The sequence below is a fragment of the Mollisia scopiformis genome (genome assembly GCF_001500285.1).
Source record: "Mollisia scopiformis unplaced genomic scaffold LY89scaffold_26, whole genome shotgun sequence".
Lineage (NCBI taxonomy): Eukaryota > Fungi > Ascomycota > Leotiomycetes > Helotiales > Mollisiaceae > Mollisia > Mollisia scopiformis.
In genome coordinates, this window is record NW_017263606.1 from 104,088 (window position 1) to 119,069 (window position 14,982).

The following is a 14,982-nucleotide window of genomic DNA, read 5'->3' on the forward strand; positions in this document are numbered from 1 at the left end:
AATACAAAGCCGTGCTGCAGCATAAGGACGCTCGGTGGGTTTAATCCTCTGGATTGATGGCATGAAATTTCTAACAGAGAGAAGTGACCGCAGTACAATCTATTCTAGAAGTAGCACTAGCGATTCTTCAAACTCGTCGTCCAGGTCTTCATCTCGAGGTCCACAACAGGTTGCTAAAGATGCAAAACGTTAGGAAGGAACATAATAAATACATTGCTTTTTAAGCCAGGCGTTGATGGATGGTGTTTTGGAAGGACTAATTTTTCGATCGAAAATATAGAAGAGGTAGAAACGGAAATGTAAAAGAGATGTGAACATAAAAATCAGTGCAGCTTGCGTATCGCGAGTTCTGTGTAGAGAGAATATAAACATTGCTAAATATGATAAAACACCCTGCCAATGCTCCTGTAATGCTATGCCCTTGATCTTATGCTGGCTGGTATCATGTGTATGAATCGCTGCAGTTGCAATGGAATTTCGTTTACTCCTCCTTTGTGGTTGGCGTTGAAGGGTCTTTAGGAAGCTTTGGTGTGCTTGCGTCCTCTTTCTCAACAAGGACGCCCTCCTCATCCTTGTTTTGCTTGCGTTCCTTTTCCACGGCTTCGGAATAATCACCCCAAAGCTGTTCAACTGGTCTCCCAATTAATTCGGTCCAGAATCTTTTCTCTTCGTATCTCACTATTCTCAGCTTCTCGTTCATCCTTCGAACGGTACCTGCACTGAATCTCTGCTCAAGGTATTCGAGGAAGTATCCAGTATGCTGATAACCTGCATCCCATTTGCCTGTGGCCTCTTTCTTCCAATGTGGCGGACTGAGGTCAGCGTTCAAACGCACCCAATCTGCGATACCTTCAATCAGGCCGCCAGGACATGTTCCAAAAGCATTATATTGATAGCAATGTACCATTTCGTGCGTCAGAACCCCCATGATTTCGTCTTTCTTCCTGGAAGCTGCTATTCCATTGATGTAGTCGAGGGAAAAATGTATCTCTTTGTGGTCAGAATCTAAGTCGCTGCCAGTGGTATATGCAACGCCCTCCATGGGTCGTAGTATAAGTGTTACAGATCGTGTTGAAGGTACAGTCGTTGTAGGTGAGTCTGGAGTATGGTATAGCAGAGATAGAACACTTCGAACCGAAGTCGCTAACGCTTTGCTTGCAATGACAGCAGTGAGAAATACTTCGGCACCTTCATGGTTCAGGTCTCGTATCTCGAGTCGAAGTTTGGGGAGGATGAACTGAGGAGTCTTCGAAGACGCAGTCTCCTTCGCTGGCGAGTTCCGAGTGACTGGGGGTTTCTGAGAAGCTGGAGGAAGTGGTGTTGCAGACGGAGTGGGAGCTTCTGTTCGGGAGGATTGAGCCGGCATGAATACCAGAGGTGGAAGCGGGCTTGTTTCGGTCATTTCAAAGATCGCGTACGGATCACACAAGCGCAATTGTTCAAATGCTTCATAAACGGACAACTTGCGAGAGAAATGTGAATCGTTACGTGGCGGGCACTATCGTCGACGAAATAGCTAATCCTTGCCGACCCCTGGGCTATCTTAGCGCGTTTTTGTTCTACGTACAGTACAGCCGCCCGCATTGATTTGTTTACATACTGGACAACCGCACAACACATCGATAGTTTCCGAAAATGGCTGGTGAGAAGATCAATGAAGACCAGGTCGCGAATCTGGTACGTTAGATTCTGCCCTTGTTTTTGTTTTCATCTAGGAGCCAAAATCTTCACGATCCTCGAGAGCTGCTCCTCAAAGAAGAGGCTGTTTCAACTCCTCGAATGAGCTCGTCGGCTCCTAGGTTACTGTCAAATGTGTATACTGATTTGACAATAGCTGGCTGTCTTGCGGACGGACGCGCCTGCAGACGTCAAGGTTGGCTTGATCAATGGTTGCAAGAGCAGCATAAAGCAGCACTTCGTCCCGGAACTGTGTATTAACCCCCTCTTCGAAGCCTCGCGCATATCAATGACCTCCCAACACGCTGCTATTGTCAATGCTGGCTTCTCTACCCTAAACCACCTCCTCACGAGACTATCACGACAAGAACCGAAGTATGTTGTGAGGGAAGCTGCACGAACATTGCCTTTGGTGATTGAGAAGTTGGGAGACCAAAAGGAGAAATATAGGCAATTAGCAGCAGTATGCCTGACTACTTTCTGGAAACAGGCCCCGATGGATGTCGAAAGAATAGTCAAGAATGCTGGTATGGTAGGAAAGAATGCACGGATGAAGGAAGCCTCGATGAATTGGGTTGTACAAGTACATTATCCCCTCCAGACACTATTGTCAAAATGCTAAATATGGGCGCAGATGCATCAAGAACATGGTATGCAATTCAAGCCCTTTGTTATGACGTTTATGGATCTGCTCGAGGATGCAGATGGCATGGTCAGAGACACAGCAAGAAATTCCGTCATTGCACTATTTCAGTATGTATATGATTGGAAGTCTTTCCATAATTTCTGTTAATGAAACCCAGAAATGCTCCCAATGCGGCAAAGTCAGACCTCAAGAAGCAACTGAAGAACTTCAATGTCCGGCCAGCGATAGTTGCAGCTATCATGCCACACCTAGGCCCAGGCGGAGCACCTGAGCCTGTTGAGCAAGAGATTGCTGAGCAACCGTCAAGACCAACCTTCTCCAATAGTGTTTCATCAATGTCTAGTATTCGACCTACTACTCCAACAATCGAAGCAAAAGTTGAACAAGTTGAGCCTTCCTATGTGAATACCGCAAGGGAGTTGGAAGACATCTTCAGGGACATGCATCCATACTTTGAAGGGAAGGAATCAGAGCAGAATTGGCTGAAGAGAGAGCAAAGTTGCACAAAATTACGAAGACTTAATGCAGGAAACGCGCCTAGCGACTTTCACGATGTATTTCTCGCCGGCATCAAGGCACTTTTGGATGGAATCTTGAAAGCGGTCAATTCCTTGAGAACCAGTCTTTCGAAAGAGGGATGCAGTGTTGTTCAGGAGATTGCCCGGACTGCTGGACCTGGATTGGATCCGATGGTCGAATTACTGCTCCAGAACTTGATCAAGCTATGTGGTGGCACGAAAAAGATCAGTTCTCAGCAAGGAAACGCAACCGTCGATATCATTATCAGCAAGGTCTCGTACACGAACAGAATTATGCAGCACATTTGGATGGCTTGCCAAGATAAGAATGTCCAACCTAGAACGTATGCCACTGGGTGGCTAAAGACTTTACTGAAGAAGGAAGCTCATCACAAAAGCCACATCGAGCACACTGGCGGGCTGGAGTTAATTGAGAAGTGTGTCAAGAAAGGTCTTGCCGATGCGAACCCAGGAGTTCGAGAAAACATGCGATCCACTTATTGGGCTTTCTCTTTAATGTGGCCTGCTAAAGCAGAGGCGTGCGTAAACTCCCGTTTCTGTTTGGACAATACTAATTTTGCACCCAGGATCATGGCAACTCTTGACGCAACTCAGCAGAGACTCCTTGAGAACGCACCAGACAATCCAAACTCTCCCAAGAAAGCTGAAGTGATTGCTCCTCGACCCGGAATGGGATTCTCCAAAAGCACCAGTGGCCCGCCAAAACCCTCTTTGAGAGAAACCATGCTGGCCCAGAAGAAAGCTGCAATGGCAGCAACCAAGAACCTTCCTGCGAGACCGGGTTCGGCCATGTCTACCTTTTCGCCAATGCGAACTGTTTCTTCGTCTTCCACAGCTTCCGCTGCCTCTGATGCACCGATGAGAGCTCGACCAGAATCTACAACTGTAGCTCACGGTGGTTTATCTGTTGCTCCAATGCGACCAACAAAATTTCGCCCCGCTCCACGTCCAGAATTGACTGCGAGACCAGCAACAGCAGGACCCTACTCTGTTAGACGTCCTGCTCATGGACCCAGCAATAGTGACACAAACACGAGTCCGTCTACTAGAGTACCGAAGGCTCGAACACCAAGCGCCAGCAGTACTAGCCCACCAAAGAAAGTGCCTCAAAGACCGAACACGAGTCATTCTAGTCATGCCAGCCAATCTAGCCATGCCAGCCCTGTGAAAAACACTATCAACAGAGTCGCACCTTCTCCGAAAGCCAGTCCAGTGCGACCAAAGCCTTCGATGAGAAATCTTCCTTCTTCAAGTCCGTCCAAAGCTGACGAAGACTTCACTTTGGTGGTTCCAACTCTTACAGGATTCAAGGACTCCCAGGGCAAGAATCTACCGCAGACCACTGAAGATTCAGATGAGGACGATATCGTGACACCGCTGAAGTCCATGAAGGTTTACGAAGACCCCTTTTCAAGTACAGATGATCAGACAACTCCAAGACCAGCAATTACTGCGCCAGTCCTAGAAGAGGTTGCGGTCAACGAAGACGCTGCAACTATGGCCAGAAATGGTGTCAATGGCATGAATGGCACAGTTGGAGTCGATTCTCCTAAAACACCAGCAATGTCACCAGAAAGATTTAAGCAGAACTCTCGATTATTAGATAGCGGTATCGCCAAGATTAAGGCCAAATCACTCGATGTCCATGGGTTCCGGAAACTTCAAGCAACGATCAGAGATAACAAAGCAGCCTTTTCCGACGACAAATTCGATGCATTACTCCTTGGTCTATTCGATTATCTCGAATCACCCTTGACTTCTCTTCCAGCAGAGAAGGTCCAAGATGTCAAGGCTCAGATCCTGGCCACCATCAAACTTCTGTACAAGAAGGACCGCGAAGCATTCCGACCACATGTTCCCAAAGGTTTGGGCTCTCTGTTGGCAACGCGCAGTTGCTATGATGCACGAGCACATATTGTCAGTGGTCTTGAACTCTTAGCAGACGAGCTCGTCACCCTCTCCAATCCTCAACAAACAACGCACACCATCACTTCCCGCCTTGCAAAGGAGGAAATGTCACTCGAAGGCTGCCGTACTCTATCCATGGGTCTCCACGTCCTCAAGGAACTCCTCGACGTGAGAAAAGACTTCATGCCAAGCGATCAGGAAGTGGTAGGCATGTGTAAATTAGCAGCGAGATGCTTAGAGAGTGCAGAGAGTGGGGTCAGAATGGATGCTGTACAGCTCTGTGTCAGTGTCCATGCTCGAGTTGGGGAAAACCGGTTTTGGGAGGCCCTTGGCGGAGTGAGGGATGATCCCAAGAGTCTGATTACTTATTACATTGTGAAGAGGCAGAGGGAGGTTGCTGTTGCTGCTTCGTGAGGCTGTTCTGGTCAAGCAAGGAGGCTACGGTATGGATGGGTGGCTCTGTGTATCAAAAATTCCTGTTCTTGTTTGTTCTTGTTTTGCCGTACCTGGAAGATTTTGAGATAGGGGGACCGGAGCACGGAGTGAGGCGTTGTTTATCCTATCCGTCCGTCTGTTTGGTTGGTTGTTGGGATGTGCATTTCCATTCGGCGTGGTTTTTCTTGGGTGGTAGGTAGAAGTGTGTAGCTGAATAGTAATGCAATGCAACTGGAAAAAATTTATCCTATCCTGCCCTGTGCTGTCCGATTTGCTTGCTGTTTTGGGTGCTCACTACCTTTGCAGCATGCAGGCGGTAGAATCTCCCATTCGTGGGTTTCGGGAGTAGCTGAATGAATGCCACGTGGAATTTGGACGAGTGTAGGTATTTTTGGGTTTCAGGTCTTGGTCCTTTCTTTGGCGAGGTGTAAGTGAGTAAGCTGAGAGTGGTAACGTTTATGCTTGATGATGATGCGTGGCATGGGTCCGCCAATGCCCCTGAAAAACTTGCAGTCTCTGGGTCAGGTACGCGAGTGGTAGTTCAATCGCCTGAGGGCAGTCCGACTTCCGTGCATTTCTCGTGTTTATGGTTTTGTTACGTTACTTTACTTTCTATGAATAGGAATTACCTCGGAAACAAGAAAGCTCGGGTAAGCTGACAAGTCTACTTTGCAATTTCGACGATTCTTTCAAGTCACGCGATACGAGATATCAAATAGATGAAGGCTTCGTAAATTTCTCGTCTGAATCACTGTACGCATGATGAAGTATACAGCTGAGTGATGTTTATTAGTCGGAGACCAGCAGCATTATGAGCCGAAGATCGTCGGCCCCTGAAGTAATATCATTCGGTTCCGATCACCGTTTCCGAATGTCCTCGCATAAACGTGGACTTGATTGCAGAGTGGTCATAGTTTATGCCTTTGCGAGATGTGCCATCTGATATCTGCCTCGTCAAGACTTTCCTGCTGACGAGTGTCTGAGAGGCTATGCTGTGGTGTTGCATGAAAGAGACACTTGGATATCTTGACGAGTGTCCAAGAGCATGGACGTCGATAGACGACGAGACCTCAGCCTGACGTTTGTCTGTGCCATGAGATCGCCGGACAATAACGATCGAGCGAAGTCTTAAGATTGACATACCCTGAGATCTCGACTGTTGAAGCCACGCAGCACAGACATGACACCTGGATGGGACTCTGCCTGGGCCTGGCTAAGTACTTTGCGAGACTGTATTACCCACACGTGATGATTTTCCGATGAAGGTTTCAAGTAATCTTTTTAAGATCATGACTTTCAAGGGCTCCGAGAGCTCGGCGGGCACTGCAGGTCGATCGACAGGCAGGCGCGGAGGGGTCTAGGTCGTTTCGGGATGGCGCAAGCGATTTGAATTTGTCTGCGGCAGGGGCGTCGGCTCATAAAGAGATCTCGTTGGACTTTTCACATCCAATTGAAGAGACGTTTCGAAACTATTCTGGGTTAGGCATGTGGCGTGGCTTGGGGTGAGCAGAATGTTTGGAAGCTGAATGGACGAGATGGATTTGGACGTGTTTCGGGATTCAGATGATACCATACCAGGCTCTCTAAGAGGCTTAGAGGTTCGAAATTTGGGATTCTGTAATCTTATGGGTGGGGGGAGGCAACGAAACAGCTGAGTGACCGGAAAAGAACGAGTCGTCGAGTCCTCCTCGTTTCATGAGTGAGACCTGTCATGATAAAGTTGGGAAGATGGTGTCAGCCTTAGGGTGGCTCACAATAGGATCGGTGAAAGGTTGAAACTCATCGCTACCAGATACAAGTTGCTCTTTGAACGGGTTCACTGTATATCAAACATCGATCCAACTAATTTGCTGATGTTTGTGTTACTTGTAAACGTCCCATCGGACGAAATCATGCAAACTTTGCTGATTGTTCCTCCAATCTTGGATCTATTTTTTAGCCTTCATCAATCCAGACGAGGTACATGTTGGGGGAAATTGAGTTGTTCCGGGAAAGTTAAATGTTCCTTTGGGATTGTTTGGTGTGGAGTACCGAAGCATGAGGTTGTGTCAAGATATTGCGTTCTGAACCAAGATCTCTTCTCGTGGTTGCCATGATCTTGGAACGGCATACGCAGCTTCGTGATCTTCTGACAAGTCTCCGAAGCATCGAGGGGATACAAAGATTTTGTATCTTCCGGCAGAGTGCACGCTGTGGTTGTTTTGCAATCTTGTGTTACGATATGAGGTGTGTAGGATATCAGCAGATGTGTATAGGTATCGAAGCAAAGAGCAAAGGAAGGTTCAAAGTGATGATTATTACGAGAGCAGCCCCTAACGGTCGATTCCGCACCCACCTGCATCCTTCAGTCCTGTATTCTGTTACAAGTGTCGTTGTTCGCTGCGTTGGCTTGGCCGTATATTTGAAACGGGAGACTTGCATCCTTGCAGCAGCTCTTCTCCTGGTCCTTGTCTCCAGCAGAGAATCCCTACGGAGGACGGCAATCGTTCAAACCTCTTGAGCAACCAAAGTGCCTCAGCATCTCGTGCGTGTGTGCCACCAACGGTGGAGGAGGAGGAGGATTGACAGACTGCTTGTTGCATTGCCTTACTGTACTGCTGCTACTGCATGGATTGTATGTAATTGACTAGCATTCAGGGCATCAGGAACTCAGAAACCCTAAAGGGATCCTCTGGCTCAGGCACTTTTGACTTTTCACTTCCCTGATGCTGCATTAGTACCATCTGGTTGGGGTCTACTACTGTAATTATCTACGAACGAACGCAGCTCCCGCAAGCCATCATCGCAAACCTCGCAAACCAAACCGTTCACCAGTCTCGACCCCTACAATAACACTTCGCTGGTACCATTTTCCATTTCAGACATTTGTGAACAACTTCACCAACCTGATCCAACCCCAACTCGAACTCTAGTCCCGTTTGAGCGTGGTGGAATGTCCTCACACAATCACTCATCAGCCTTCGCCCATCTGCGTACTCAGCTCAACCCACTCCAGTTGCTGATCCCTCATCGACACCACTACGGTGTCGCTCTTCCTGTCCACTCCTCGCCGTCGTCGCCGTCGACCATGCCCGCGGGTGAATCTGATTGCACATAATAATTTATTCTTCATTCACCGTTCTTCTGCTTCCCCCTCCCCCTTTCGTTCCTTCCAGGCCCGCGCATCTCCACTCAATTAAAGATCGCCTCGACTAGCTCCTAGTTCCGAACTTGCGTATTCTCCTGCGCCGACCGTGCACTTACCTTTCTCGTACCCTACCACCGCTTCCTCGACTACGGTAACGTCGAGGAGGGATCGCATCTCCTGCAATTCATGTGCTAATCCATCCACGACGTCGACGACTCGAGAGGTGGGAAGAGCTGCTGGACACAACGGAGAACACAAGGTCGTAAATCGACCTGACTACACGATGGAGTCGCCGGCCGATTACCTCGACTCTCCAATGGACGGAGATGATGTGGCATACCCGTGCAAAGGCTGCGGAGACGTACGTTCGCTCGGACGAAACTGATTGAGCGTGATACTGATCGTGATTCACAGATCTTAGAGGAAGGCAAGGCTTTTGAGCTTGGTAAGTGAAGTCCTTTGTCTCTCTCGAGGCTTAAGCCTCATCGTCCTTTCGAACTCTTACAGCATCGCCATGATGGCCGTTATGGCTCCACCGACGTCCAAGTTCCAGGTCACTAACAATGCTGTAGCTGGCAATCGATGGCATTTGAACTGCTTTCGATGCAATACCTGCGGAACCCTACTCGATTCAGACGCGAATCTTCTACTGTTGGGCGATGGCTCCCTCATTTGCAACAATTGCACATATAGCTGCAGTGCCTGTGGAAACAAGATTGAAGATCTGGCTATCCTCACTGGTGATCAAGCATTCTGCGCGACTTGCTTTCGATGTCGGAATTGCAAGCGCAAGATCGAGAACCTTCGATATGCACGAACCTCACAAGGCATATTCTGTATGAGTTGTCACGAGTCATTGATGGCAAGAAGAAGAAAGAAGTCGAGGGCTGCTGCCAACGCAAAGAAGAAAGACGATCAGTCTCCGATGCTAGTTGATAAATCTCTGCCAGCCTTACCACCCAATGCAATTCTGCAGAGTGCTTTCTCACCGGATCGAGAGACGCCAGATTCACTAGATACAGATACCCCAACAGAGCTGTCTCCCCGTCCGCGGCAGGGCTATGCGCAGAATGATTCCTCGTCACGAAGTAGCTCTCGAAGACCCCAGGATCGGTCGCCTGAGCGAACCTCGAGTGAAGGACCGGGTCGAGAACGAGAAGGCCTCACATTACCAACTACCACATATCGGAACAATCGACACTCAGCTATCTCACAAGCTTCAGATATCAATGGTGGTGATGGGGAAAGCTTCTTTATACCGCTGGCTCTTGACCCAACTCCTTCCCAGAACATGACTCCACGGTCTACGTCCGAGACGTGGGCCGACCCATCCAAGAAAAGCAAAGAGAACAAGGCTCCGGAGAAGGATTACTTTGGCATTTCCAAGAGCAATGGGAGATCAGCAGAGCCGAAATCTAGGGATGCAAGTTCGTCGTCGACACCGCATATCGCGTTCCAAGAGAAAGGGCGCCAGCCTTCTGCGGAAGAGACGGCACAGATCAAGGACAGTATCCGAAAAGCCCAAGCTGGGGGCAAGTCGTCCTCATCTACGAAGGGATCACCTGCTATTGGAAGTGATGACACTCGTGTCCAACATGCGAACTCTCCAAAGACGTCCACTACCAACGGCAAAGCTCCATCCACAAGCGACAAGTTCCGCTTAGGCGAGGTTCCGAAGGGGAAGAAGTCTACAGCTTCAAGGAGCAATTCGCAGTCTGAGATCAGTGACAGCAGTGTCTCTCGTTCTGCATCTGGAGGAGGTCTGTCAGCGCCACCACGTAAAGAAGCTTCGGTTAGCACACCTGTAACAGACTCCCCCAAGCAATTACTCACTACAGAAAAGGCTGGAACCCCGAGGTCTTCGCAAGACTCGAGAACGAGAGATGAGGCAGATTCCAGACCGTCTTTCGATGCTCATAGCCCTGCGATGCCAAAACGAATGGACTCTGGCGGTACCGCGAGGTCGATACCAAGGAAAGAGATAGCACCAGGGGCGGTCAAGAATACGATTAGTTCCATGAGCTCTTCTTCTGGCGCAGAGACATCACCCTCATCTTCATCGTCGTCAGAAACATCTGGACTTACACCGACCGTGAATGGGAAGTCTATATCTGGCCCCTTGGCATTACAATTGCCAGGTACTGTAGGTGAGGATCTGGTTCCACCAAGCCGTGCCCCGAATCGTCCTTCAGCACCACAGCAGAAATTGAGCGACACCTATATGGCACCAAGAGCTCCACCAGCGCCTCCGTCAGCAACCTCACACGGCACGAAGGATTCGAACGCTTCATCTAATGGTCCGCCAAGCTCGCCCAAGCTACCCAGATGGAGCGCGGGCGGGGACTTTACAATGGATGAGGACATGGCTAGGATCTTGGGCACCGATGAAAGCTCTCAATCCATTCTGCGAAGAGTTTCGAATGCTGTTCGCCATGGCAGAAACAACAGCGACATTAGCAATAGCCCGCGTCATCCGACACATGGTCGTAGTGTTAGTGAGACAACTCGCACAACTGCTTCACCACGATGGCCGAAAACACCAATTGCTGAAGATTCAAACGCTGCAGCGAGAGAAATCAGCAGTCCGATTTCAGTCACCTCGCCTGTTTCCAATGACGACCCGGCTTTGTTAAGGAGGCAACTTCGAAACTCAGAACAAAGGGTTGCAGAGCTTGAACGCCGATTCGATAGCGAAAAGGATCTCAAGAATCTGAATAAGAAACTCATCGAGAAGAGAAAGACGGTCTCAGTTCTCGATTCGCAGACGGAAATTATGATCCGGCAGTTGGAAGTTCTTGCGGGATACGTCGAGAGGGCCAAAGACTCGAAAGAGCCAATCAACATTGCGGAGTTGGAAGATTCTGCGATCAAAGAATTTGTGCAGAAGCTGGAACGCTTGAAGCAGACTATGTCTGGCTCGGTGGAATCTCTTTATGAGGAGCGAAACGACCTTCTGGAAGAGAAGAATCAGATCATCGCAGACCGTGACAGAGCTTTGGTGGAATTTGAGCAGCTTTCTTCTAAGAATGCTCAACTTGCTGACATGAACAATGACCTAACTCATCAAATCCAGGAGCGATTCAAAGCCCAGAGTGGGAACAGTATGGACAGCCCGAGACCTCCAATGAATGGACTTGGTATCTATACTCATCACAACAAGGACAAGTCTAATGTCTCGGTGCATCTCGATGAATCAAGTATTCGACCATCGACTGGAACGACCACCCTCATTGGCTCTGTCAATACTTACCCGCAGCCTATGGACCAGGATCCAAGCATGGAACCGGCAACTGTGCTTTCTGCGCCGCATGTGATTAACATTCGAAAGGGTCAAGCTAAGAAGTTCAACTGGAAGAAGGGCGGGAAAAGTGTCGCACAAGGTGTTTCTAAGGGGTTCAAGGGCGCATTTGCCAACATACAACAGGAGCGTCAGCAGCAATGGGCAGGTCAAGTTGGCGATAATATTGGTTTACCTTACAACATGACAATGGCTCCGGTGGAATCACCTGCTGGTCTTCAACCTCCGACCGTTCCACGATCAGTGTCAAATGATCCGTCAAAGCAAGGTGGTGGCTTTGGATTGTTCAAGAGTAGGACAATGCCAAAATCTCTGTCGAATGGGAACGTCCTGGCTCCAGAACATGCCTCGACCCTTTTCGGCTCCGATCTGGTAGAGAGGTGCGAGTATGAGAAGCAAAAGATTCCTATCGTCGTCATGAAATGTATCCAGGAGGTCGAGCTACGAGGCATGGATATGGAGGGTATTTACAGGAAGACTGGCGGTAGTGGGCAAGTCAAGATAATCCAAGAAGGATTCGACAGAGAAGGCGAAGATTGGGATATCTCGGATCCTGATATCGATATCACAGCCGTCACCAGCGTTCTCAAGCAGTACTTCCGGAAATTACCTACACCTCTACTGACTTTCGATATCTATGACAGAGTCTTGGAATCGCTTTGTAAGTTTCTTCTTCGAACCCTAATTACAAGACATGAAGCTAACCCTCCGCCTAGCTATCGAGGATGACAGGGAACGCTGCAATCACTTGAGGCAAACATTTGCCATGTTGCCTCAGAGACATCGTGATACCCTTGACTTCTTGATGTTCCATCTTGGTCGAGTCGCGAAGCGTGAGAGTGAGAACTTGGTATGTATTACCTGGTCTGATTGTGTGATCTCTGCTTATCATTTCACCAGATGACTCCCAAGAACCTAGCTGTTGTCTTTGCACCCACAATCATGAGAGATCACAGCCTCGAGCGCGAAATGACGGATATGCACTCGAAGAACAATGCTGTGCAATTCGTTATCGAACACATCGAACAAATCTTCGGACATCCTCAAGAATGATAGCAATACCTCCCCTCCACGGCGGTATTTCGAATCCAGGTCTTCCACTTCGACTTGTACATTTTTAGGCTTTGCTATTTAGCAGGCGTTATGCTTGGATGATGCAGCGGATTGAAATCACGTTTTTCTTCAATCTCACATTTGCCCGGCGTTTTATCATGAGCTTCGTGTTTGTTTCTTCTTCGTTTCCTCGTCTTCTTAACCTTGCGGTCGTTGCAGGGTTGGATCAAGAGCGATGCAGTTAAATTGATATCCATTTTCTTTGGTGGCTGAGAGAGTGCTCGGAGAGGGATGGGTTGGTGTGCTTGGAGTTGGGTGGCGGGAAGGAGATGAGAATCAGAGAGGAGGGGTAGAGAGGAGGAGCAGCGGATGAGAAAATGTAGTTATGATGACTTGTTGAGCGGTTTCATTGAGCGAGAAAGGAAGGTTCTATTCGACTTGCATTCATGAACGAGAATCCTGCGCAAAGCTAAGGGCAAAAGGCAAGGAACAGACACTTTTGAATTGTATAGCGTGTTGTAGTAGATATTTCTCTTTCTTCACGATGGAATGAATGGGCTCTGTCCCGACTGAAATACCAGTTTCTGTCTTGTCTATGTGATCGGGATTCTGTATTGTCAAAAAGACTTCAGGGGTAGGCGATAAGCGAAACCCCCTTTCCATCAGTGCGGGGTAGCTAATGGGGGTTGTGCAACATGCGCTATATGCTCAAGACGAACATAATATCCCAAGACTATCAGTAGTAACATACATCATAAACTTTTCTATCGGGCAGATGGGAATTTCACTGATCTGTGAAACAGCTAGATGGTCTCACGACCTTTGATATCAAAAACACCTGAGTTAAGTACACTGACTTTCAATTTTCACAATAGCTGAGCCAGTCTTGCAGCTTTTGATATCAATAATGCCCAAGTCAAGTACCACCACTTGCGTCTTTGAAAAGTCTGAGCTAGCTAGATGCGCATGCCGCTTGTAAGTTTGTAGGTTGCCTGTTCTTCAGTAACAGTCAGTCACGCTTCGCGATTGTGTAGCCCGCTATTCTTTGGGCATTAGATTCTATGAGTTCAGATTATAAGTTGCGTAGCGTGCTTTAGGTTGAGAAGTAGATTTTTATGAGATAAGTTGTGCCTCATTCAAACATCAAGCATCAAAGGTTAATACCTAGTGGTTTGCTCTGGTCAACCGGACTTATCACTGGAATAAGTTCTCTTCAATGATCAGACTTATTGCTACAACAAACTTTCTTCAATAAACCCGACTTATTACTACTATAAGTCCTGCTTAATCAATGGGACTTGTCACCACAATAAACTTTCTCCGAATGACTGGACTTATCACCACAATAAGTTCTCCCTGATCACCAATAACTGCTAGAGACATACAAGATCTTCAAAGCATTCACTGCAGAAATACCCATCAAGATAAAGCATAGATTTTAGGGCTTAAGAGTGAATCATTAGGAGTTAGTCGGAATCTTTTGCAATCCTGCTGGACGACAGGTGTAAATACTTCGCTGCCTTCGCCCCCGTCGTCCGTCGCACCAAAACACAGCGAATTTCCCCTGAATGATACTTTGTTCCGGGCTCCGGATTCAAGGGAGTCCCTCCTCCCTTGTTGCAGATAAGCGATAAGTTTGGGCAAATTTTAGGTGTGCAGATTAGTTTTCTGTTCTTTTCGATAGCCAGGCTCTATCGAACTACTATACGTGTTTAGCATTAGTCTTGTTGCTGTCAAATATAGTTCTATTGTTTAGCAATTCTACTGTCAAGCTTTAAGCACTTGACTAGACTAGATGAAACTGCGCTAAGAACGGTTTTCGGTTCTCTTGAAAAGTGGACTACTATTGAACTATGTTTTCTAGCATTATACATCTTGCTGTCAGTTATATTGCTATTTGGAACTTCCGGGGCAAAACGTCAATCTGGCATCAAGGAATTAAGTAGAATAAATGAATTTCCCACAAAAGCGGGGCCTTCTTTTATTAAAGGTTTCTTGTAAGAAGACTTGGTGAAAATAATTTAGTTTAAATCGTCGGGTAAGTGAACCAAGGGACAGTTCACTGGTTTCTGAATTCGCAAGTATAGCCAAGCGCGCAATATTGCCAAGTCCTGCAGAGATATCCAACCTTGCCAAGAGAGCTAGAGAACCCGTCAACACAACACTTTGACTTCATAGTCCCCCAAAGCTAGCCAGTAGATTCTGGGCTCACTGGTGTTAAGCAAGGCAATCGCAAGATAGTTTAGCACATTTCGACCCCTATTAGTAACTAGCAATCACAATAGTGCAGAGATTTACT

At 47.8% G+C, this 14,982-nt stretch overlaps 3 protein-coding genes across 3 annotated transcripts; 2 read left to right on the top strand and 1 right to left on the bottom strand.

Moving 5' to 3' along the window:
- Positions 1 to 235: 235 nt before the first annotated feature.
- LY89DRAFT_689546 (BSP-domain-containing protein) lies at positions 236 to 1,485 on the bottom strand. Its single transcript, XM_018215926.1, has one exon. The coding sequence runs from the start codon at positions 1,400 to 1,402 to the stop codon at positions 482 to 484; it is 921 nt and encodes a 306-aa protein (XP_018064609.1). The 5' UTR covers positions 1,403 to 1,485; the 3' UTR covers positions 236 to 481.
- On the top strand, positions 1,446 to 5,681 carry LY89DRAFT_626690 (ARM repeat-containing protein). The gene is made up of 5 exons (XM_018211117.1): positions 1,446 to 1,677; positions 1,835 to 2,260; positions 2,312 to 2,430; positions 2,481 to 3,380; positions 3,429 to 5,681. The coding sequence occupies exons 1-5, from the start codon at positions 1,636 to 1,638 to the stop codon at positions 5,182 to 5,184; spliced, it is 3,243 nt and encodes a 1,080-aa protein (XP_018064610.1). The 5' UTR covers positions 1,446 to 1,635; the 3' UTR covers positions 5,185 to 5,681.
- Positions 5,682 to 8,615: 2,934 nt separating this feature from the next.
- LY89DRAFT_596184 (RhoGAP-domain-containing protein) lies at positions 8,616 to 12,683 on the top strand (the record flags this gene model as incomplete). Its single annotated transcript, XM_018209905.1, has 5 exons — positions 8,616 to 8,693; positions 8,747 to 8,777; positions 8,905 to 12,291; positions 12,347 to 12,480; positions 12,531 to 12,683. 5 exons carry the CDS (start codon positions 8,616 to 8,618, stop codon positions 12,681 to 12,683), a joined length of 3,783 nt encoding a protein of 1,260 aa, XP_018064611.1.
- Positions 12,684 to 14,982: the final 2,299 nt, after the last annotated feature.